Genomic DNA, 26,823 nt, shown 5'->3' with positions numbered 1-26,823 from the left:
CTGCTTTACGATTGGCCTGATGATTGTTCATTAAAAAGCTTAAGGTGTGTGTGTGTGTGTGTGTGTTTGTCAGCAGAATTAATGATTACGCCGCTGGGTTTCTGCACAGTTACTCTTGAGTTCGTGCCCACAGGCTTCGACATGTTGTCACAGTAACATTATCAAGATGATTAACACCGTATCTGCATTGAGAGCAAGTGAAGCAACGCAACATTAGATCATTATAATCAACAAGCTGGTCTATGCAGCAAGAGCGCGGTGTAAAGCGTTGATAATGAAAGGTAGTGACTGAGTGTTGTATATTGTGCCGCTGTTAACACGAGATAAGAGTTTACACTACCCTGGTATTGTTAACTTACACTAGAAGTATTAAAAACAGTTTTGGTAATTAAAAAAAATATATTAGATGAAAAAACTTTATTTTAAAAATTACAAAAATTAGAATGTTGCCTTAGAAACTAACTGAAATAAGGCTGAAGTACTAAAACGACTAAAATAATAGGTTGAAGTAAGAAAAAAAAAACTGAAACTAAAACTACATGTGAAATACAGGTGCTGGTCATATAATTAGAATATCATCAAAAAGTTGATTTATTTCACTAATTCCATTCAAAAAGTGAAACTTGTATATTATATTCATTCATTACATGCAGACTGATATATTTCAAATGTTTATTTCTTTTAATTTTGATGATTAGAGCTTACAGCTCATGAAAGTCAAAAATCAGTATCTCAAAATATTAGAATATTTACATTTGAGTTTGAATAAATGACCATCCCTACAGTATAAATTCTGGGTATCTCTTGTTCTTTGAAACCACAATAATGGGAAGACTGCTGACTTGGCAATGATCCAGAAGACGAACATTGACACCCTCCACAAAGAGGGTAAGTCACAGAAGGTCATTACTGAAAGGTGTGGCTGTTTACAGAGTGCTGTATCAAAGCATATTAAATGCAAAGTTGACTGGAAGGAAGAATTTGGGTAGGAAAAGGTGCACAAGCATCAGGGATGACCGCAAGCTTGAGAATACAGTCAAGCAAAGCCGATTCAAACACTTGGGAGAGCTTCACAAGGAGAGAACTGAAGCTGGAGTCAGTGCATCAAGAGTCACCACGCCAGACGCCTTCAGGAAAAGGGCTACCAAGCCACTTCTGAACCAGAGACAACGCCAGAAGCATCTTACCTGGGCTGTGGAGAAAAGAACTGGACTGTTGCTCAGTGGTCCAAAGTCCTCTTTTCAGATTAAAGTAAATTTTGCATTTCATTTGGAAATCAAGGTCCCAGAGTCTGAAGGAAGAGTGGAGAGGCACAGAATCCATGTTGCTTGAAGTCCAGTGTGAAGTTTCCACAGTCAGTGATGATTTGGGCTGCCATGTCATCTGCTGGTGTTGGTCCACTGTGTTTTCTGAAGTCCACAGTCAACGCAGCCATCTACCAGGAAATTTTAGAGCACTTCATGCTTCCTTCTGTTGACAAGCTTTATGGAGATGCTGATTTCATTTTCCAGCAGGACTTGGCACCTGCCCACACTGCCAAAGGTACCAAAAGCTGGTTCAATGACCATAGTGTTACTGTGCTTGATTGGCCAGCAAACTCGCCTGACCTGAACCCCATAGAGAATCTATGGGTATTGTCAAGAGGAAGATGAGAGACACCAGACCCAACAATGCAGAAGAGCTGAAGGCCACTATCAGAGCAACCTGGGCTCTCATAACACCTGAGCAGTGCCACAGACTGATCGACTCCATGCCACGCCGCATTGCTGCAGTAATTCAGGCAAAAGGAGCCCCAACTAAGTATTGAGTGCTGTACATGCTCATACTTTTCATTTTCATACTTTTCAGTTGGCCAAGATTTCTAAAAATCCTTTCTTTGTATTGGTCTTAAGTAATATTCTAATATTTTGAGATACTGATTTTTGACTTTCATGAGCTGTAAGCTCTAATCATCAAAATTAAAAGAAATAAACATTTGAAATATATCAGTATGTGTGTAATGAATTAATATAATATACAAGTTTCACTTTTTGAATGGAATTAGTGAAATAAATCAACTTTTTGATGATATTCTAATTATATGACCAGCACCTGTAAATGATACTATAAACTATACAGAAATACACAAAAAACAAACCAACAAAAATAACAAAAGTACATAACAAAATTACTAAAACTTTAACTAAAATCAAAATGAAAGCTGTACAAATAAAAGCTAATTCCAAATAGACAGCATATAAATAATACTAAAACAATCAACACCTCTCTAATTTCACCTGTCATCTTGGATGGATTATTTCACTGAGCTTTTGCAGAGCATAATGGGAATGTCTTCCTCATGAAGTAAAAAAATTAAAATTTGCACAAAGGATCTTAGAAGGGAATATAATTATTATTATATTAGCTCAGTCCTGACCTATTGACCTCTTGACCTATTTCACTGCAGGCATGGCCCTCTGATGTGATCTCTCTGTGTTTGTGTGTTTCATCTTACCACCATCCCCGTCTTGAGGAGCAGGTAGTGCACGGTCTGTGTGACGTCGGCTGCATGGATCAGGTTGTGGTAGGGGTTTTTATGTTTGCTGTATCCCACTTCCAGAGCCTCCACAAATGAGACCAGTGCTGAGACGGGGATCTGTCAGAGATACGAGTTAATAACTCTGAAAAAGACCATTACGGCCCTCAACTCTCACTTCCACAAGAGCTGTTTTCACCTTGAAGCGGCTGATGAGGTCGTATCGGGTGAGGAGCTCGTAAAAGATGAATTTGAGAGCGTGGTCACCGCTCGACTCGTTCAGAGCAAATACATCAAAAGACCACTTATCCACATGCTGAGAAGAAACACAGAAACAAACTCAGATACAGCACACAAATGCTGAGTGAACTATTCCTTTAAGAGTAAATAATATTGTTGTTGCATGAAAACTGCCTAGGACTCTGTATTATGCCTTCATTTATATTTCTAGTGCCTTTTATTTATGGTTTGTATCTTTCTACTCTTGTCTCAGGCTTGAATTTCAGTCTTGAAAATACTCCATCCATTACTAAATATATATAAATATATAAAATATTATTATATATGATAATATGTACGAACTAATTTTGGCAAATGTGTAGCATGAATGAAACAGCAGTCTAATGAAATGAAAAAATTAAATGAATGAATAAATGAATGAATATAGTATATATATATATATATATATAGAGAGAGAGAGAGATGTATTATATGTGTGTGTATATATATATATATATATATATATATATATATATATATATATGTGTGTGTGTGTGTGTGTGTGTGTATATATATATGTATATATATAAATAATACATATATTTTATATATATATATATATATATATAAAGTTGGTCAAGTTCATCAGATTTGTATCATATTATTATAATGAATTTATATAAAATACAAAATGAAATTCAATACACAATATACAATGATTACAAAATAGATAGATAGATAGATAGATAGATAGATAGATAGATAGATAGATAGATAGATAGATAGATAGATAGATAGATCCACATACTGTACATTATTGTTGCTCCTCTATGCCCCGCCTTTCTGAAACGCGTCGATTTTTACAAAGTTCATCGTTCTGAGAAGCAAGGCGTGCTCTGATTGGCCAGCTATCCAGTGTGTTGTGATTGGCCGAATACCTCAAGCATGGGACGGATATGTTACTCCCCTTACCATATTGTGAAGCCGTGTCCCGGCGCGACGACACAAAAACAATAAAACCCATTACAAACGAGGCATTTATTGCATCCAGTCAGTGGGGACATAATTACTGATTATAATGACTTATACTGTCTTTTTACGTGTCACGTTGCATCGCGCCTCCTAAACATTACCATGTCTGCATTTGTGATCGTAGAAACGACAAACAACAAGCACTACTCTACACAGCTCAAAACTCGCGTTTGAATAGTCAGTAGCAAATTCTTTAAATATGAAAATGTACTTACAGGCTGTGAGTCAGAAGCACCAGACTGTCCTTGCAAAGTCAAATTATGATATATTAATGTCTACACCTACCACAACCCTAAACCTACCCTTACAGTAATGCAAATACAGTAATTATGTGTTATATTCGCAGTTGTGGCTAGAAGGGATACAGCTACCGGAAACCAACAATAAATAATTTTTTCTACCTATTAGATTGTGTTTTATTAATGTCTACACCTACACCTACCCCAATCCTAAACCTACCCATACAGTAATGCAGATACATTAAATATTGTTGTTCAGCATGAGAAAAAAGACTCAATATTGATTTGCGCATGCGCAGTAAGCCCTGGTAGGAAAATCTGACGGGTAGGACACCGGCGGCAGCAACAATGCTACAGCGAGAATAAAAGTCCCGCCTTCTTTCTTTGCGTATACATTTGGGCAGTGTCATGCAAATCTTCCCACACAGTGACGTAGACATGTGGGGGCGTGTTTAAATGAGCCATTTTAGGAAGGCGTGGACAAGTCTTAACTTTAAAGAATATCTCTTTGGTTTTGAGACTTTAGTCTTTGCAACTTCAGGGATCTTATCTATGCATGAACAGCTTGTAAGACTCCAAAGAGAAAGGAAAACTTGAAATCGCATCATATGACCCCTTTAAATAATATTAAAATAATTAACCATGAATCATTTTATTTTATTTTAATAATAATAAATTCATTTAAAAATCTTGTATTAATATAAATATTAATGATGTATTATATTACAAAAATATTATTTTAAAATAATTAATAATACAATTATGACAAAATTTAAAAAAATGAATGAATGAATGAATGAATGAATGAATGAATGAATGGATTTGTGTGTATCATTTGAAATTCAGCTGTAATGTTGTCAAAGTGAAATAAAAGTGTGAAAACATTATTTAATTGTGTGTATTTAGGATACATCAATTGCTAGCCATGAAATTACCCCTAGCAAGAGAAAGGAGTGCATTAATTTCAATTTAATTCCACCACAGAATGTTATTACACACAGCACATCATCTGAGATATGGTGGAAATGTTCTTGACTTTCAGGGGAAAATGACATGTTTTGAAAGTTTATTTTCTGAAGTCCAGAAAGTAGCCAGAAAGAAGCCAGAGTTGAAGAAACATTTGTTTTGGTTTTTCATTTTTTTGTGTGATACTTTTTTGAGAGCAAAACCAAGGGAAAGAAGCTGAGAGATAAAACACCGTCTGTTTCTAAGAACGCAGGGGTTTGCGTGTGTTTTACCTTAAGCACTGCTATGACAGACGGAGGGTAACTCAGTCCCACCATGTTAGAGGTTCTCCGGTACATTCTGTTAGAACGAGATAAAAACATCAAGTGAAAGCGGCAGCACAGACCACAGGCTCTCCAAACACAATGCCCTAATCTTCACCTACAAAACCCCACAACATCAAATGTAGAGGACAACCTGTACTTTCTTTAAGGAAATGCTTTGTCAAAGCAATTTATTTGTGCAGCGTTGCCTGAAATGCATTAGAATTTAATGAAATGATGCTAACGGGTGAGAGCGAGAGAGCGAGAGAGAGAGAGAGAGAGAACTGTGGCAAAGTGATTGTAGTTATTCAGACTTGTCAGGAGGATGATGTATATGCATACGCTGACTCACTCTGAGCTCAACACATAGATTTATAATCATTTCACAGAAGACTTAAATGCTGCCAGGCAAGGGGAAAACAAACTGAAGAGGAAGCGGATTGATTCATGAGCACTGGAAGATTTAGTTTAAAAGTTAATTTAAAAAAAACAGCTAGATGTGATTTATTTTCCAGTGTTGATATTATTAACTAAAAATAAAATTATTAATATTTTAATATTCTATACAACTATTAAAATCAGTTTTGGTCATTGAAATAAAGCTGAAATAGAATAAATATTAGAACTGAAATAAATAAAAAGTTTAGGTTGAAGTACTAAAACCACCAAAACTAAAGCCGAAATATACAAATTACAGCTATACAGAAAGTAAAAAGTAAGGTAGTACAAAGTAGGGTAGTATATAGATAATCTATAATATATTTCAAATACCTGTACATTTAATAATATAATTAAGAAATTAGAAATATTTAATTGATTAATTAATTTAATATTAATTTGATAGATAAACAAGTTATATTATATATATAATTTAATAACTAAAAACTTAAAAATTAATTAAAAACAAAAACAAAAGCACAAATCAAAATATTACTAAAACTTGAACTACATTAAAAATGAAAACTAAATATATATATATATATATATATAAAAAAAAGCTAATTATAAATTCAAAATCTACATCAATATATTAATAAATATTATAATAGTATATAAATAACATAACATAATTCTTGTTTGACATTCAAAACAAGAATTAAAAAGAGTTGTGACATTACAACATATATTTATTTCACATGAAAAGAGGCTAAAAGAAAAGGAAAACTAAACTATATTTTGACATAAAAAAAGAGTTTTTAGCATACTGCTTTGCGTTTAACCCCACCTCTCCACGAATATCCCAGCCTGCACTGCGTGTACGATGCTGCGAAATCGCGGCTTCTCTTCGGTCCGTCGTAGCATCAGCCCCATCTGCCGCGTGAAGGTGGAGGCCAGCCAATCACGGACCTCTGACGGCACAGAATCTGATTGGATATCGCTGAGCTCATCCTCGGTATCGACCAATCGCCTTAGAGAAAGAGAGAGAGGGAGGGAAAGATACTTTATACATGTCATCACCACTTACACTTAAAATATCAGCTATGACAGGTAATTGTCGTGCATTTAAGGAGGATAAACGACTATTTATACTTAATCTAAACTGTGATTGATGCTCGAGCCAAGACCTACTGGTTTAGGACTAATCCATCACTCATCCGCATAATTATGGTAATACCAAGTGTGTTGTAACTACGTAAAAAAAATATATTTGCCTTGGAATGGCACTGGATTGACATTTAATGATTTCACACCACTAAAAACATCTTCGCAGTAACTGTGCCATAAACATCTGCGTATCCAGACATAAGCTGTTATGACGAATTTAAGTCCACAACAGTCATAAATCACAGAGCGAATATGAATCTGATCAGACCGGACCGGTGGTCTCTGTGGTTTGGCATGTGAGCGGGTTAGTCATAATCCCGGGCCGCAATGATGTTCCAGTTACATAATTCCATCAGCTTTTATCATTTCTGCCATCTAGATGTTCACAGCTGTTATTCTTCACTCAGCTCGTCAAAATAAAAAGATATTAGTGGCACTGGAGCGCTGCATCACCCCGCAGAGATATTAAATACTATCATTGAGCGGGAATGAAATGGCACTGATAAGGATGGAGTTTTTCGGCTCGTTTCATACCGCAGGTGTTCGTTTATGTGCTCTCAATGCGGCTATCAGCATGTTCTCACATCCACATTTATTTATTCATTTAGCAATCGCTTTTATCCTGATGAAAACATGTCTGGGTGACATTTCAACTCAAATTAAGATATTATATTTTGTGTAATTCACATTGTGACATTATTTTGAAAATCGTATTTCCCATGTTACAAAAACAGCATTCTTCCATCTTAGAAACATTGCCAAGTTACGGAACATGTTACCTGTTTCTGATGCAGAAAAGCTAGTTCATGCATTCATGACCTCTAGACTAGACTATTGTAATGCACTGCTAGCTGGTTGTCCTGCATCTTCAATAAACAAGCTACAGGTAGTCCAAAATACAGCTGCTAGAGTCCTTACCAGATCATATTATGATCAAAATATGATCATATTACCCCAATTTTACGGTCTCTGCACTGGCTCCCTATTAAGTTCCGTATCAGTTACAAAATATTACTACTTACTTTTAAGGCCCTAAAATTGAAATGGTTTAGCTCCTGCGTACCTAACTAGTCTTCTATCACGCTACAATCCATCCTGCTCCCTAAGCTCACAAAACTCTGGACTTTTCGTAGTACCTAGGATAGCAAAGTCCACTAAAGGAGGTAGAGCTTTTTCACATTTGGCTCCCAAACTCTGGAATAACCTTCCTGATAACGTTCGGGGTTCAGACACACACTCTCTGTTTAAATCTAGATTAAAGACACATCTCTTTAGCAAAGCATTCACATAATGTATCTCATAAACTTGTACTTCAGTTACATCTGATCAAATGCACATTATTATTCTTTAGCTTGGGTTGAACATCATTTTTTGCTTAGTTGGAACAGCAGATACGTTAATTTCTCTCTGTTACCTTCTCTGTTTCTGCCACGGGATTGCCACTGAGATGACCGAACACCTGAGAAGAGATGATACCAACCCCTCAGAGGACCTCAGATGATGCCAACATACAAAACTACCAAATTTTGCTATAAGTTTGATCGCAACATATAATCATTGCTGTTAATAGTGTTCACCGTCTGTTTGATTACATGATATTAACTAACTGCTTGATTTTTACCGAACATTTTTGCCATATGGACATCAACTGGACAGTCACCACTGATAAGCTATTACTAAATATAATGTAGAAACTTAAATTTTCTGTAAAGCTGATTTGCAATGATTTGCATCGTGAAAAGCGGTATACAAATAAAATTGAATTGTATTTAATTATTTTGATTTAAACACGATTTCTAGCCCAAATCTCTTGTAATGTCATTTTTTCATTTTTTTACTTTATTTTATTTTATTTCATTTTATTTTTTTGTTAGTTTTGTTAATTCCCATTATTCCCAATAGTGATTTGAAATGACTGGAAAATGTTTTACTACACTGCACAGGTTTCAATAAATATAAATGTACATAAAATAAAGTTTTAATTAAAACCAACATGTGTGTGTGTGTGTGTGTGTGTGTGTGTGTGCGTGTAGAAAATAGTACATAATATTCATTAAATGACATATACGTACATGAATTTTATGAAATATTCTATTCATAACAAGTTATTTATTGTGTTTAAATAAGACAAAATATGCTCTCAAGAAAATAATGCCACGATGCAAAAAATCTTAATAGTCCTTAATAGGCTTCATTTTATAATTTATTTTTTTCGGTCACATTCAACCAGAGAATAGCCTGAACACCCTCACAATGGTAAATAACTATAATATTAAATGGTTAATAGCACTGTATGATTATCATATTCATATACCATTACATTTGCATGGCACTTCAAAGGTACTTTTATTTAAATTTACAAAAATTAAAAATAACATAATATTGCCATTTTGGTAGTGTTAAAAATATTTACATCCTTACAGAAAATAATTTTTTTTGAAGGACGCTGCAGCAGCGTTGACCCCTGTGACCCCTCAATTGGCCACTCACTCAATCTAACAATCTTGGGATTGAAGCACACAGATCTTTAACTGCTAATTGAATCGACCTCTATCTGCATGAGTGAATAGCTTAAGGCTCCATTAGACTGATCCTGGACCAATTTTACAATTTTCCCTTCACAACGACTCCATTTAGGGATTGTGTGGAAAAGCTGGATCAGCATCTGACGTGGAAAGACTAAATAATGCGTTGTTACAGCTTCGTGAACAAATACAGTGGCGTCATAATAAAGAGAATAAAACAGCCTGGAGATGATTATTCATCATAAATGTACAATTTAGTCCAAGCGGTTATTTGCAACTGATGGCTTTCATGAAACATCACGAGAAAACCAATATGTTTGGAATGGCATAGCCGTATCACAATCAATACATTTTTTTTTTTTTTCAATTTATAGCTTACTTTGAAGTAAGGACTCCTTTATAACTTCAGTTTGATTGCCTGTGGTTATATTTCATATTTGGCAACAAGGAGTGGGAAAGTAAAATAACAGTGTAAAACCCACACACTTTACCTTGTTTCCTCAATATAGACCGATTCCAAAACAGTGGCGGCATATTCCAGGTTTTTCTTCAGGTCCACGAGAGACGCCTCTCCCCTCTCCAACTGTTTTACCAAGCATCGTAATCTGCAAAACAAGCACATGCACATACATTATTTCTAAAACACAACTGAATGGCTGTTTATTTTACAAAGCAATTATCTGGGAGCACCAGCCAGCATCAGCATGACAAATTCAGCACTTAATTCTGCAAAACAAAGATCAATATTAAATTTCCCTCCCTGAAAACATAAAAACATAAATCCGAAATGCACAAACAAGAAACTATTTCTATATTATATACATAAAAAACTAATGCATCAGCAAGGATGCATTAAGTTGATCAAAAGTGACGGTAAAGACATTTATTTATTTATATTAATAAATAAATACATTTATTTATATTTCACATAAATATTGTCATCTTAAACTTTCTATTAATCAAGAATCCTAAAAAAATGTATCATGGTTTCCACAAAAAATATAAAAGCAGCACAACTAATTTCATCAGTGATAATAATAATAAATGTTTCTTGAGAATCAAATCAGCATATTAAAATGATTTCTGAAGGATCATGTGACACTGAAGACTGGAGTAATGACGCTGAAAAATCAGAATTGCATCACAGGAATAAATTATATTTTAAAATATATTCAAATACAAAACAGTTATTTTGAATTGTAATAATTTTTCACAATATTTTTACTTTATGCCATGGTCTGTCTGAATACTCGATTCTGATTGGCTGGCAGGTGTTGATTAAATTCGTTGAACTGCACAGGGAGTTTCAGGTCAGTTTAATCACGTTCTATATTAATGCGCTTCCTATAAACATTGGTAACCATACTAACATACAGTTACAGTTGAATAGTAATACAGATGAAAATAACCGTCATTTGTATCGTTCCGGTTAAATATTATTAACATCTTTAATATGTGAATGCTGGGAAATGACCATGGCATAAGTAAGGGATAATCAACGGCTAGCTGTGCATTAAACGATTTGAATGCACTTCGCGGAGGCAACCGTCGTGCATTCAAATCGTTTAATGCACAGCTAGCCGTTGATTACCCCTTATGTATTTTTGATCTAATAAATGCATCCACAGTGAGAATGAGACCTTTTTAAAAATACTTTAAAACTTGACTACACTTTATTTCAAGGTACCCTAATTACAGTGTAATTACACATTTAAGCACAGAGTAATATTATTTGACTATATGTACTTACTATATGGTTAGGTGTTAGGGTTAGGGTTTGGCTTAGGGTTACTTGCATGTAATTATGCATAATTAACTGTTATTACAATAGTAAGTACATGTTACATGTAAAAACAACACCTTAAAATAAAGTGTTACCCAAAAATCTTACCAACCACAAACCTTCAAACTCTCTTATGGCAAACTGACTGAAATCTTTATTTTTTTGTAGGTGTTCTGAAGTGTCTGTAGAAGCTTGTGTTTGTAAGACTGAGCTTGATTAATTGAGCTTTTAAGGCCGATTGATTAACTAAAGCTGTTAGTCTTATCAAATCCATCTTCAATAACCCTCTTCCAGGAAAGGCTTTCAAGACAAACCACTCAAATGCTCTCCGGTGCTCGATGTGTCTGTTAAAACAATTAGACTGTCTGAGGAAATTTTTATGAAGAGCAAAAACTGTACCATTAAATATGGCGAAATTATAAGTAATAGTCAGTTAAATGTCAGAGACGAATGGTTATGCTTTTTAATTACAGTCCTGGGATCACAATATGACAGGTCAGATTACTGAAATCTCTGGTAAGATGCAATGCGATTTACTGATGGGCGCTAAAAGGTCAGAGATTCAGTCGATTCATTGGTTTGAGATTTGTTCACATTGCTCACAGATATGAAGTTGAAACATTACCACACTGAATGTGATGTGTCTGTGATCCTATAGGGACTGCTATATGTGGTAGTTTGTTACCCTGTGGTAATTTCCCACAGGGTAACTATAACATATTTGCATATATTTATCTGACATTCATATGTTAAATGTGTATCTTGATGTGACAGCAGTGGGCATTACAGAAGCACGAACTGCAGCTGCATCCCACCTGCGTCCACCAGCACAGGTAGTGTTTTCTACCGTGAAAGTGATTTCACACCAGTAAGGCGGCTGGACGGCTGTCACCATGACAATCACACAGTGTCGGCGCGCCATCGATGCTTTGGGGTCAATGCAATCACACGGGAAGATTAACATTTTCCACTCAACATTTTGACAGCTGCCTGCAGATAACAAGGAAAACCCAAACCCCAACGGCCCTGTTCATCCCGACACCTGATCTCAGATCACACTCTTAAACCTCAATCAAACCCAACATGACTAGTTTGGTATGGTAATGTTTCCACTTGTGTCAGATCAAAAGACTACTTTTTTGCTCAAAGGTTCCTCAATTACTTTGAGACTTAAATGACATCTTTCTTAGGTCTTTTTCTGCCAAGCCTCTATTTGCTCTTAATTTAATCTTGTTGCTATCTAGGGGAAAAAAACTGAAACAATTTAAAATTACAACAATCAATGTTACTTTAGTATCATTGATTTAGTATTGCAGTTTTTGTTAATATGTTTTGTTTAATATTTGTTCATTTCCATTTTTTAATTAATTGATTTGAGTTAGAGATTTAGTAATTTTGTTGTTTTTGTCATTTTTATTAGTTTTATTTATTTGTATTTTTTATATAGTTTAAAAGATGTCTATACATATTTAGTTTTTACTTAAAGGGCTCATATGATGTTGCTAAAAAGAACATTATTTTGTGTATTTGGTGTAATGCAATGTGTTTACGTGGTTCGAGGTTCAAAAAACACATTATTTTCCACATACTGTACATTATTGTTGCTCCTCAATGCTCCGCCTTTCTGAAACGTGCCGATTTTTACAAAGCTCATCGTTCTGAGAAGCAAGGTGTGCTCTGATTGGCCAGCTATCCAGTGCATTATGATTGGCCGAATAGGTCAAGCGTGTGACGGAAATGTTACGCCCCTTACCATGTTGTGATGCCATGTCCCGGCACGACGACATAAAAACTATAAAACCCACTATAAACAAGGCATTTGTTGCATTCAGTGAGGACATAATTACTGATTATAATGACTCATACAGTCTTTTTACGTGTCGAGATGCATCACATAAACATAACACCATGTCTGCATTTGAAATGCCAAACAAGCACTACTCTACACAGCTCAAAACTCGCGTTTGAATAGTCAGTAGCAAATTCTTTAAATATCGAAACATACTTACAGGCTGTGAGTCTGAAGCAACAGACTGTCCTTACGACGTTGGAATTGCCCCAATTTATAGTGTTCACAGCCATTCATAGTGTTCACATTGTAGGCTACTCTCCCAGGTTCAGGAAACAGTCCTCCGTAAAATGCGCTGCACACATTTGAATATTTGCGTTGTACTGTTCTGGAACAGTGTTGTAAATAACTTAACCACTGATTTCTAGTTGTGTACTCATTTGGAAGGCCAAACAAAGTACTTTCGCTTTCACAACGAAACACACAGCGTCTCCACGACATGGTGCCGGCAACAACAATTCTACAGCGAGAATAAAAGTTACGCCTTCTTTCTTTACGTATATGTTTGGGCGGTGCAAATCTTCCCACACTATGACATAGACATGTGGGGGTGTGTTTGAATGAGCCATTTTAGGAAGGCGTGGCAGAGTCTTAACTTTTATAAAGAATATCTCTTTGGGTTTGAGACTTTAATCTTTGCAACTTTACAGATCTTATCTATGCACAAACAGCTTGTAACACTCCAAAGACAAAGGAAAACATGAAATCGCATCATATGACCCCTTTAAATTTTAAAGTTTTAGTAATTTTGTTGTGTTTTTGTCATTTTTATTATTTTTAATTTACTTCATTATTTTTTATTTGTATTATTTTTATAACTTTTTTTAATAAAATATTTTTAATAGTTTTAGTTTAATTAGTTGTAATTATTTTAGTAACTAAATAAAAATAAGAAATGTTGCTCTGGCAACTAGCTTAAAATAAGTTTAAGATTTTTTTCAATATTTTGTTTTCACTTTAATTTTAGTGAAATTTTAAGTAATAATTTAAACAATTTTTATTTGATTTTTTTAAATGTCTATATAGTATTTACTAATTTTATTTTATTTTAATGGTTTTTAATTATTTTTATGAACTACATAAATAAAATTATTAAATAAATTTGTATTTTATTTTATTTCAGTAATGCTTATTTTATTTTGAGTAATGAAAATAGTGTTTTATGGTTTGAGCCTTAGTTAACAATTACCCTCACGAGATCTTATTCTATTTGTCTAGGGAGTTTATTCCACACAGTCAGTTATTTTCTGCATGCAAACTGTTATAGAAAGATTTAAGATGAAAAAAACATAACAGGCTTGTGTTTGAGATCCAGGAAGATAATGCCATCCATCAGAAGCATGGCAACAATAGCCGTCCTTAACGCTCTGCACACAAAGCTTGTTTCTGCGGGATTGACAGATGTCTCAAGACATGTGGGTGGAACATGACGTTTGATTGGATGAGCACAGCCGCCCGTGTCAGCAGCTGCCAATCATGTTCAGCAAAGCAAAATCATTTCATGAGAAACTTCAGCAGATTATTTTTTGCCACAGGAGAATACCTGCAGCCTCACCTCAGATGCACGCTTCAAATACTGAGCAGGGAAAATTCTGTTCATTCGCAAGATGTTTATTCACCCTTACAAAGTCAGTCCTGCTGGAACAAAGTCAGGCTGCAGGGATTCAGGCTGCAAACTTTCTTCAAGCTTATCTTGCACAAAAATGCTTTGTCAGGTAACCTAAAATGTGCTTCATGTGGTAACATCTAAACAAACTGACAATATTCCAATCATTATTATCTAATATAATTAAATAAAGTTAAACATCATATTGCACTTCTACAAACTGTAAGAAACAGCTGAAGACAAATGCAATGCTACTTTTTTGCTCTAGCTTCTGTACTACTCTACAGCTTAGCTACTCTTGAAACTTTGTGAGTACTGTTGGATCTTGTACACCATAAAAAATACTTTTGCAATTAGCCATCACAACTTAAAATTTTGCATTAGTGAAGAACATTTTAATAATCTAAAGAACCTTTTTCCACTATGAAGAACCTTTTTTGGAATGCAAAGATTCCATGAATGTCAAAGGTTCTTCATGGAACCATAGAAGCCAAATTAAAGAACCTCGAAGAAACCCACCCGATCTCACAGGAAAATGTAACTATTTTATGAGAGGGCAATCTCGTATGAATTCATGCGATGTGAAAACATTCCATTTTTATTTAAAAAAGCATAAAGGTCCAGCCCCAACTGTCACATGTGCTTCATTCGAATTAGCTACCAAATCGCCAGACAGCAAAATAGTTACAACTTGCCATGAGATTGTGTTGTGAAAACCACAGATGTTTGCAGGCTAAAGTCTGTTGGGATGCTCAATGCGGCTCAATTTGCCTGGCTAGAGCTCACATCCTTGAGCATTTATGAGCATGAGAATTATTATATTAAACATCAACCCCATTCATCCATCATAAGAGCTTTTATAGCTGTGGAAAAGAGATTTCTGCCAGAGAGAGCGAGAGCGGTTAGAGCCCATAGTGTAGCTTCCATTTTGAACATGGATTGATCCAATGGGCTATAAATTCAGTCTCCCAAGCAAAGCAACCATTTATACTGACTGCTCATGAGATATTCATGCAGAACTGCTCAATAGCTTTGAGGCAGACCATGTTTTCATGGCTAATGAATCTTCAATTGAATTTGCATCAATGTGAGAAATTCACAGATGCTGCAGGTTTGGGCTGTTGTGAATACTGAGAGTTTTGAAGAAATTTCAGAAGATATTGTCAACGATTTGTTCATGTGAAGAGTTCATCATATTGCATGTGCACACAGAGCTGAGTATGCCTAAATGCCTTACTTGAAATAAAATAACTTTAACTGAAATAAAATACTTTTTATTTAATCTCTCAGTTGATGTACTAAAATAAATTAAGCTAAAATGGATAAAAATAATAAAAAATAATACAAATCTGGACATATTTAAAAAGAATAATAATAATAAAAATTACAAATGTACAAAAATGGCAAAAAAAATGTATGAAAAATAGTTATAATTTAAAATAACTATTTGTATTTCAATTATACTAAAATAACATTGATAATAGCACGCCTCTTTGTCAGAAAGCTACACAAATTATTCACTGTTGCAGATCAAGTTACAAGCTAAAGTTTTATACATACTGCAATGGGTTGGTTCAAATCCCCAACCCTAGGTACTACATGAGCAATGCTAACAGCAAGCAGCACTAACTAGAACACGGGGTCAGCTAAACTGAGATTTTGGTTTGATTGAAACCACAGGCATCATAAGAGCGGCTTCAAGCTTCGTTTAATCCTTGGTCTGTTATTTTTCTTCCTGGAAACAGTTTGAAATGCAGAGAAGATGCGATGGCCAAACAGTCCAACAGCTTATTAGAGCGCTGATCTCTGAGCGGGGCAGCGGAGGGCAGAGCCACAGCCACCACACTGAGATTAAAAACACACAGAGAAAACACGCACACTAATGCTCATTTCTATGCAGATGTGTGCACAGTGTGGAAATCACATGTGCTCAGAAAAAAAATGGTGGAGGATTTACTTTGAAACAATTTTCACAAGTAATTAGAGAGAAAAGGCAAGTGACATTTAATTAAACATGACATTTTTGAAGTAGAAGACTGAAATGGTATTTTCTTGTTAAATGTACTCCAACTATCTTCATGAAAAAATCAGTTTTCAGTGTGGCATTATGGCAGTTTATAATCCAGGCAGTCAATCCACGATAAGTGATGCAAACCTTGTCGAAACCTTGACAACATAGATGTGTTTGGTTACTTCTTTTAGATTATAAAATAGGAGGGAAAATAGAAAGAGGGAGAAAGAAAGAGAATATAAAAATATGATGTAAAATATATTTTTCAAAAATGTCTACACTTATTTTTAAAGACTGAACAACTCTGAATAAATAATATTAAATAATATGATAAGTACTAAAAGCATTGTTTACTCATTTTCCTGAGCATTTTTAAATAATAAAGTATATACGGTAATAAAAAGGTTGTAGAATTTGTTCAAAAGAATTTGATGTCTGTCGCATTATGTCAGCTTTTTAACTTTTAAATGTCTGCGTTCACTTTAAGCAATTAGACTTACGTTTTTTTGTTTTGTTTTGTTTTTTGCCTGATGGACAATAAAGAAGGATAAAAAGAATACCACAGGCTTATATTAAAGGAACCACCAGAGCAACCTTGCAGCCACATAAAACATCCACCTAAAGCCTTTCACACACTGCACGATTTTAGCAATCCTATAAGATCCTTGCAAATCTAATAAACTTGGGTGCGACATGTATGTAGACTGTACACTGTTGACATTGACTTGTACGCTACGATGCACATTTCTACACTCTCAGAAATAAAGGTACAAAAGCTGTCACTGGGGCGGTACCTTTTCAAAAGGTACACTTTTGTACCTATTAGGTTCAAATATGTACACTTTAAGTACTAATATGTACCTCTAAAATGGACCCTTTAGGTACAAACATGTACCTTTTGAAAAGGTACCGCCCCAGTGACAAATTTTGTACCTTTATTTCTGAGAGTGTATAGAAGAATAAAACACCATCAGCATGCGCTAGTGATAAACAAAAAGAGCATGATGAATCACACTTTAGCAGTTGTATTTTTTATGTGTGCTTAAAAAAAAAAAAAGGAAGAGCTTGAGGTAAGCAGTTTTACGTTTTAGCGCCATGTCGCGTTGATTTAATGTCGCATTTTTATTGGTTGGTCAGTAAACGTGGTTCGTAGCAGCAAACACATTGTGCGATGATCATGCTGAATTTCTGACACTAGCAGAAAATGATCATAGGCTATCTTTGGTCGCAAGACTGTGACAACGGCCGTCTTTGAACCTCTCTCAATGTACGACACAAGACGACCGATTAGGAGCGACCGATAAGGTTTATGAGTGACTCTAAAAACACATTATCGAAACAACAACACACTAATTCACTCAGTCTCTCTCTCTCTCTCTCTCTCTCAGTGGCAGCCAATCAGTGCGTTAAGGGTCAGACTGGGCAGGAAATCAATTAATGACGAACGATCTGAAATAATGATGGAACACTGTGTTGCCGGGGTCTGGAGAAATGTCAGCGCATTGTTTTACTGTGTAATTAGACGGTTAATGAGAGCCTTAATGAACAACATGCTCTCCATCTCCATGGGTAAAAGTCCTGAAGAACAAGGACAGACAGAGAGACTCTGAGTCACGCCACGGAGTAGATATTTCAGTTTCATAATCACAGAAAAATATAGCTACAGAGCAAGCGGCAGAATTCAAAATGGTTGTGATCAAACACGCTGCTGTTAGAAGAAAAGAGCTGTGATGTAGCAGCTGGTTTTAAATGAACGGTAATGGAGAGTTAAGTACTCTTCTGGTTAGCACTGTACTCTAAAGCCAAGTTGTTCAAAGAAAGCATTTAAAGTGATAAATTAGCATCTTAATGGGTGACTGTGGGACTATTCCAATACATAGTGAGCTAAATAGACTGCTACCTAGACAGCATACTTACTGAAATCAAACACATCGATTTGAAATGTGGGCAGCAAAATACATAGTACACACACACAAAATGCAAACACTGTTCAGAACTGAATTTAATATATTTATAGTCAACATTCTGTCTCAGTTAGATCATTTATAGATCAAATTCACTTGCTAAAGCACACAGCCCTTGAGGCAGATAGTCTCTGATATGCCTACAGTGAATAAAATAGGTTGACCATACGTCCTTTTTTCCCCGGACATGGGGGACATTCTGCCAGGACTTCTAAATTGCCTAAAATGTCTGTGTTTTCCTATTGTCAGTCTCTCTACACTCCTCATACATAATATTTATGTGTATTTGCACTTTCCTGTAGCTCAAATAGTAGAGCATGGCGCTAGCAACGCCAAGATCATGGGTTCGATTCCCAGGGAAAGCAAGAGCTGATAAAATGTAAAAACTGTAACTTGAATGCAATGTAAGTCACTTTGGATAAAAGTGTCTGCTAAATGCGTAAATGTAAATGCACTGCTTTTGCTGTTCTCTGTAGATCTCACCTTCTTGCACTCTACGATTGCTCGATTAGGTACAAAGCCTGCACGCTATTGGTCAAGCCACTTTTCAGTCTTCTTCACCATCAGCAAGTATGAAAATAGGAAAACAAAGCCAAATACCAGACATTTTAGGCAATTTAGAAATTCTGGCCACAGAAAAAGAGGATGTATAGTCACTTATTCTCAAACACACAGGCACAAAAAGAAAGGGGAAAAGAAGTTATAAGAGCATTTGTACAAAATCTACATCCAGTCTTCTTCTCTTGAGTATCCACACAAATTGGAAGTAAATGACACAAGCACATCCCATAAACAAACACTGCAGGAAATCAGCAGACGCTGATGGGTTGTGTTGACATGTGTCGGTTAAAAGAAAAACAGAGGAGTAATCTGGATTAAATAGACGAGGACAGTTACTGAGGGATCCAGATGGCACGCTGGAGATGCTAGGGAAGAAAAGATGGCAGAAGAAGAAGTGTAACGACAATATATCTTCCTAACAGTATCGGTATCTATGAAATATTTTGTTTAACTGTGTGCCATGTGACCATTAAGCAACATTTAGAGAACCAAGAACATGCAAATTAATTATTAAATGATTGAAATTAACTGAAAATCTTAGGACGTATTTCAAGTAAATATTTAGAGATTTGCTGACAAAACATTTGGTAAATTGTGATGTAGAATTTAAAAAAAAAAGTTCTCATGTACATCATTTAATTTCATGCACTGTATTTCTCAAATGCAAACATGTGCATCTTTAAACAAGAGACATCTAATAAGATAAAGACTGTTTTCAATCTTGTGGAGCTCATTTTGTAGAGGTTTAGATTAAATGATTTTGAACGCAGTGCATTATGGGATATATCAATAGATTTTGCGTATGTAATCTGAGGTTACGAAACATGCTTGGATTTTTGCAAATCCATAATAATTAAACTGCACTGTGACTAAATACATTTTCGAGTGTCATATAGCCTGGGGATAGATGCAGACCGGCACTCAGGGTATAAAGATTTCTGTCCTTATTTTCAGAACAAAAGGTCAGTTAGTTACACTGTCGCCTGCTGTAATCCAATAAAAGCAATCCAATTTTTGAAAGGTCACTAAATCTACATATTACTCCATCAGATGAAAACATCATGAGTTTCTTTGGCAGACTGACCTGGCGCACACACATACACACAACCCACAATCATCAACTAGTGTTTATGGACACAATGGCTCTGTTCCAAACCCTAGTGAGCAGTTTATGTAGCAGTATTTTAAGGATGCATGTTGAATATAAAGACAAGCATTCATAATGAATATAATAATATAATATATAATAATAAAAATATATGTATATAACATAGGTACTATATAATATAATATATTTCACAATGTAATTTATTCCTTCTTATTACTGATGCTGAAAACATTTTTTTCTGCTTACTATTTTTGTGAAAATTTTGTAAAGAGATACCATTCAGGTTTGGGGCAAGTAAGATTTAAAAAGAAAAGAAAAGGAAAAAAGAAATTAATACTTTGATTCAGCAAGGATATATTAAATTTATCAAAAGTGACAGCAAATGCATTTATAACATCACAAAAAAATTATATTTCAAATGAACACTGTTCTTTTGAACCTTCTATTCCTCAAAGAATCCTGAAAAAAAATACGTATTATGGTTTCTACAAAAACACTTAAGCAGGAAAAACATGAGCAAACTTAATTGAGCAAAAAATCAGCACATAAAAATGATTTCTGAAGGATCATGTGACAGAAGACTGGAGTAATGATGCTGAAAAATCAGCTTTGCATCACAGGAATAAACTTCATTTTAAAACGTATTTAAACTGTTATTTTATATTGTAATAATATTTCACATTTTTATAGTTTTTACTGTATTTTTGATCAAACAAATGCAGCCTCGATGATCATATGAGACTGCTTCTAAAAACATTTTCAAAATCTTAAATATTCCATATTTATGGAGTAGTTTATGTATGTTTATTTGCACAATATATCGTATTGCTCACTTTTACATTTATATTTAAAGATCCAGGTTTCTGGAGGAGTTTCCACCTCACGCCTCTGTGTCACACTGTTAAAATCTCTATTGTGGCTGCGTGACAGCTGACATTGTCAAGGGAAGCAAAACTGACCTGCGGCCTGTACGGTGATTCATTCTTAATGGAGTTTCTTTGTTGACCCAAGAGCGGAAGGACCAAATCACTCAACCGAGGTGATGAACACAGGTGACAGGTGAGTGTGACAACACTGGAAAAATATCAGTATACATCGCCTGTGTTCTTCTCCTTACATTTTACTTTCTAGTTGCTATTCATCTTCATCAAATGTGAGTGGTGCTCGCCTGTGCCAAACACGCCACCACAGTGCTAGGGTGATGTGGGTGGTTGCCAGGGTTTTGCTGCGGTTGTTAAGGTGGTTGTTTACTTGCCCGAGTCAAAAAGCCCACCCCCAAGTCTCTATTCTGGTCTACTCGATGCACGTCCAAGTAGAAAAGTAGCAGCTCACCTCTCTTCAACACATCGTATGATTTGAAGCAATAAATCATGATCTGTAAAATAAATTTGGGAGACGAATTACACGCTTAATAGTTCAGCATGTATGAGCAATTGAAATTGTGATAGTAACTCCCTTGGCATGCAAGATAAATAGTAAATTATGTCAGAGTAAATTACCCTGGTTATATTTTGCTCAAGAGAACAAACATACTGTATTGGAGTATAAAATATTCATAAGTCAACAAGCCAAAGTTAATAAGCAAGCTATGTTGAGACACTGCATGAGAAGACACAGTGCATAAAAATTATTTTCTTTTCTGTCTAACATGTACATTTGCTCTTCGTTCAGATTAAAGTCCTCTGCATACAAAGTTGTGTCCTCAATTCGCTTGCATTTATTTACCGTAAAGAGCAGTTCTTGACCAGACATTAATATGCATGCTAATGACTTAAGCACAGACTAGATTTACTGCTTTAACGTTCACTTCCAATTTAATACCCCAAACTGTGGCTAATTGCATGAAGGTCTGTTCTGAGCATTTCAGAGATTGGTTTCTCTGTGAAACACAGGCTGTACGGCACTGATTAATATTCCATTAACAGCTCAATTAAGCCTGATTCATTAGGAGAAGAATAGCAGGCCAGCACTAATGCAGAAGTCCAGCAGTGAGTGAGGAGGGCTTTAATATATCCTACACGGGTTACAACGTCACAAACCCAGCTAAAGAATTATATTTTCAGTTGTCAGTGTTGTCACTGACCTTCTTTTCTTGTTCTGAAAAATTCCCATACTGCTCTTTTCTATACAATAAAATACAATCATTTCAAGTTAATAAAGACTTGATTCATTTGATTTGTTCTTCCAACAAAGCTATATTACTTAAAAATACTTTACCACATCATACTGTATGGACTAGTCAGGTGTGTGAGCGTCGCATACATTTGACGTATATTTTCTGTAAAAGTTATGAATCTACCAGAATATTTCTAATGTTTCTCAAACGCTTGGCATAAAAGAAAAATCGATAATTTTGACCCATACCATGTATTTTTGGCTATTGCTACAAATATACCCCAGCGACTTAAGACTGGTTTTGTGGTCCAGGGTCACATATGTAACATGTAAGTAGGCCTAACGTCATTAATATAAAATTTAAGAAAATTTTAGATTTACAAGAAAAATAAATGAATGATCAGAACAAAAGTGTGTGTTCTACTTTATCTGATGTTTGTGGTTTTGTTTTTTACTCATCATTTATAGGCCTAATTGTGACAGTCCAAACATAATTATTATTTTAATATTCAAATTTTTGGCCTGTCAAATGATTAATCGTGATTAATCGCATACCAAATAAAAGTTTGCGTTTACAATTTATGTGTATATTTATTATGTATATTTAAATACACACACATGCATGTATATATTTAAGAAAAAGATTTATATCTAGATATAATCTAAATGATTAGATTATCTAGATTTTTAATGTGTGTACATAAATTGTAAACAAACTTTTGGATGTGATTAATTGATTGATTAATCCTTTGACAGCCCTATTTGAAAACTTTTTTTTGCATAACACGTATAGAATAGCGGACATTAATACATTCATAGACTATTTGTTCCCTATCTTCAAAATGTGTGGAGGTGAATATTATAGGCAAGATGTGGAATAACATGTTTTTTTCCCCTTTTTTCCAAATAAAATTTGTCTTTCAAATAATCAACAGGTTAATTCATAATCAAAATAATTGTTAGCTGCATAACTACAAAATCATGGAAAAGAACAGCAAGAACATTGTGTTCAGAATCAAGTCCACCATTAGCCACTGAAACACACACACACCTACACACCTACACATTTGAAGACAAACATCAGCCAGAGTAAATAATTAATAGTTCCTCCAGAGTCGGTTCGATATCAATCCTGTTAGTAGGCTCTGTCAGACCGGGCCGAGCAGCTGATGGATCGGTGATGCCTGGCACCACCTCGCAGGAGGGCAGAGGTAATAAAGTGGCATGAATGGTTCATTAACCTCAGGAGAGATACTCAGCAGTGAATGAAGCGGTCATCTGTGTAAATCTGAGTGTTGACAGTATATGAAGTCTGCTGCAAAGTTGATATGAGTGAGAGTTTAGGACTGCGCAGGCGTTTGATCTATGGTGCCAGTGCAGACGATATGGAGGCCTGAAATTACTAGTGCAAGGAACTGCCTGGACTGCTTTTTTATTTTGTTCACAGAGAGGAACAATCCATTTACAACAGCCAAAACAAAACAACATGAAAGTCAATACTTTAAAGGGACCAGCATTTTATGGAAGAAAGATCATTTTTGTTCTTTTGAAATGCAAAAAGTTCAAAATACTATGCAAACATACTCAAACATTCACTACTCACAGCAAACACCCTTCTCAATTAAAAAAAAAAACATTAAGTGAAGCTAGTTTCACATTGAATCGCATGCAAAACTCATCACCATGATGCCAAGGCGTCTGTATGCAGCTGTTTTCTGGTCAAATGATCAAATGAAACTATGACTGAGCCCAATAATGATGAGCAATGTAATTTGCTTATAACAAATACCCTACACTATTAACTAAGCCTCAAAAATATTTCAGAAATCTGTGACAAAGACATTTAGTCAATTGAGCATATTAATACTTGACAGTCCACATTTACACATCAAGTTTATTCTGTGTTCAGAAACTTGCTCCATTCAGTCAATGTGAGTATAGAAGCATTAATCCTAAACACCAGGAAAAACTAAATGCATAAATATTAATAAATAAATATATAACATAAAACAACAACAATACTACTACTACTACTAATAATAATAATAATAATATTTTTGTTGTTGTTTAAATAATATATTAATAAATAATATTGTTATTTAATAAATTTAATAATAGTAACAAAACTAATTACTATCTAGTTTATTGATGTACACCAAAATATTGTTCAGGAAACTATATTAGTGTATTTTAAGTGAAATTATAAGTGGAATTTATTATTATTATTATTATTATTTATTTTTAAGAAACTGACTTTATGTCAGTCACATGAGCATATTAACACTTGACTGTCCACATTTATATATCACTGAAATTTATTTTGTTAAAAAAACGTGCTACATCTAGTTACTGTGAAGATTATTCTTATACACCAGGGGGAAAATAAATAAATAAATAATATTATTATTATTAGTAGTAGTAGTAGTAGTAGTACTACTACTATTACTACTACTACTACTACTATTATTATTAATATAGTTGGTTTCTTGATATGAGGTTTGGTGAAGTTCATCCAATGTTGGAAGGTTTGGCATAAATTTCAGTTAGAGAGAAAAAAACAAACATTACTGTACATTTATTATTATTATCATTATTATGAATGAATTTGTGATTTATAGTGTAGTGTAGAAAGACTTTTAATAAAATGCTGAAAATACCAAAAATCCTTAAAAAAGGAGTATAACACCAATGTTGAAATGGTTAAACTGTTTTCTTTAACATTTTTGCATATTTTTTTCAAAGAAAATGAGCTCTATGAATAAATGCACATTATGTGTACGTGTTTCGTAAAGATTGGTCCGAGCTGTGAGATTGCTCGTCAGTGTCCTGTCTGTAGGGGGTGCTCTAAAGAAGACAAACAGGGAGAGGAAGTGCATTACGAGGGGACGGACTCACACCTGCTCCCACAAAGCAACTCAGTGCGACCATGACAATTAAACAGAGCCCCGGCCCGCGCACACATGCAAATCAGCTCAAAGAAGCAACTGACAGGAAAAGAAGGGTGGAGGAGAGAGAGAGATGAGAAAAGATGAAAGGGGCGGAGAAAGAGAAAGGAATGGGAGGAGCATCAGACAGCAGAGGAATGTAATTAGCATGAATCTGAATAAATCAGCCCTCTCATTATCAAGATTGTGTAGATGTGGAAAGACGGCAGGAATCAAACAGGGACGTTTGACTGTCAGCGGACACAAGCACACTACTACTATTTTTCTGTATGCAAATGTTGTATGTACAGAATACACAAATGAATGCAGTAGTCAAAATGTGCAGTATATTAAACAAATCATTCCTCGTGGAACAGTGTGTCCCACAATGCAATGCACTCAATCTTATGAAATGACCTGAAAGCAATATCAATCACAATTTTTAAAGACACCAGAAAAATCTAAATTGGAGTTTGTAGCTGTTAGATTTGTAAACTGGTTTTGAAAATATTTCAATATTTATCTTTCAGGAAAAATGACAAAAATGATTTAAAAATACTAAACATTGAACTATAAAATGTAAAATATCTAATATTATTATTTTATATTGAATAAAATGTTTAAAAATAACTCATTTTAATAACATATTTATTTTAAAATGTCATTTTATGGTTTAATTTCATTCTCAAAACATATTATCTACTTATATTTCTCATAATTGATTTTATTTGTATTTTTGTGCATTTATCACTAAAATTGTTTTTGAAAGAAGTTCAGGCTTGTGCAGGCCGCATAGCCTGTAAACACTTGATGACGCCACTTAAATTACAGATAAATTGCATTTCAGTATTTTAAGAGAAATCTGCTTGTTTGTGTCACACACACGCACTCAGTCAACGTTCAGGACTCACTCTTATCATCAATGAGGATGTGGAGTGGTTTTGAAGAGCTCATGTGAAGTGTGTGTGATTGCTGGTGTAATTTACATGCAGGTGTTTCTGTACCGAATTAGCCCAACGCTCCTCTCTTTACCTTCTGTGAGTGTTTGCAGCCACCACTCCAACATTCTGGATCAATTAGTCCTGCATTGATTATCAGCCAGTATTTACAGCCTATATTTACTCAAAGCAGCGATCTCCAGGTGCAAGAGCTCTCAGACCTTCTGCCACTGCAGGTCTCCAACAACATTCAGAAATTTGGATAAAAACTAGAGCCAGAAAAAGTACAGATCAACAACTTTTGAGATGAACTGCATATGATGTTGAACTGTTCTAGATGATTTCTAACAACTGGTCAAATATGGAGAAAGAGCTTCTTAAAGAGACAGCTCACCTAAATCTGAAAATTCTGTCAGTTTATTTAGCCTCATGTTGTTTCTTGTTTCCAATAAATGAAAGCATACAGTGTTGAAACAGGCACCAGAAAAGCACCAGAAAATTATTATAGTAGTGCATGTGTAAGTCAAATTCTTTCTATGACTGTCCTCTGAAATATACTTTATTGTACTTTTATTTAATTTAATGTATTTGCAAGAAGTGACTTATGTTTACCAAGGCTGC

General features: G+C 34.8%; 1 protein-coding gene across 7 annotated transcripts in view; it reads right to left on the bottom strand.

Annotated features, from left to right (window-relative positions):
* pde1cb (phosphodiesterase 1C, calmodulin-dependent b) overlaps positions 1-26,823 on the bottom strand; it is an 87,717-nt gene that overhangs the window by 17,862 nt on the left and 43,032 nt on the right. For all 7 annotated transcript variants that reach the window (XR_009267507.1, XR_009267508.1, XR_009267509.1 and 4 more), the window contains 5 exons: positions 9,835-9,948; positions 6,499-6,681; positions 5,244-5,310; positions 2,715-2,831; positions 2,495-2,635 (listed from right to left, as the gene is read on the bottom strand). Coding sequence is in view for 2 of the 7 variants with exons in the window: in XM_058754979.1 (XP_058610962.1) it covers positions 2,495-2,635; positions 2,715-2,831; positions 5,244-5,310; positions 6,499-6,681; positions 9,835-9,948 (622 nt within the window). In the remaining 5 variants the exon portion in view is untranslated. The remainder of the gene's footprint in view (positions 1-2,494; positions 2,636-2,714; positions 2,832-5,243; positions 5,311-6,498; positions 6,682-9,834; positions 9,949-26,823) is intronic.

This window comes from Onychostoma macrolepis, chromosome 02 (assembly GCF_012432095.1).
Source record: "Onychostoma macrolepis isolate SWU-2019 chromosome 02, ASM1243209v1, whole genome shotgun sequence".
Classification (NCBI taxonomy): Eukaryota; Metazoa; Chordata; class Actinopteri; order Cypriniformes; family Cyprinidae; genus Onychostoma; species Onychostoma macrolepis.
The sequence above is the reverse complement of the archived record's forward strand: the minus strand, read 5'-3'. Positions and strand labels throughout refer to the sequence as shown.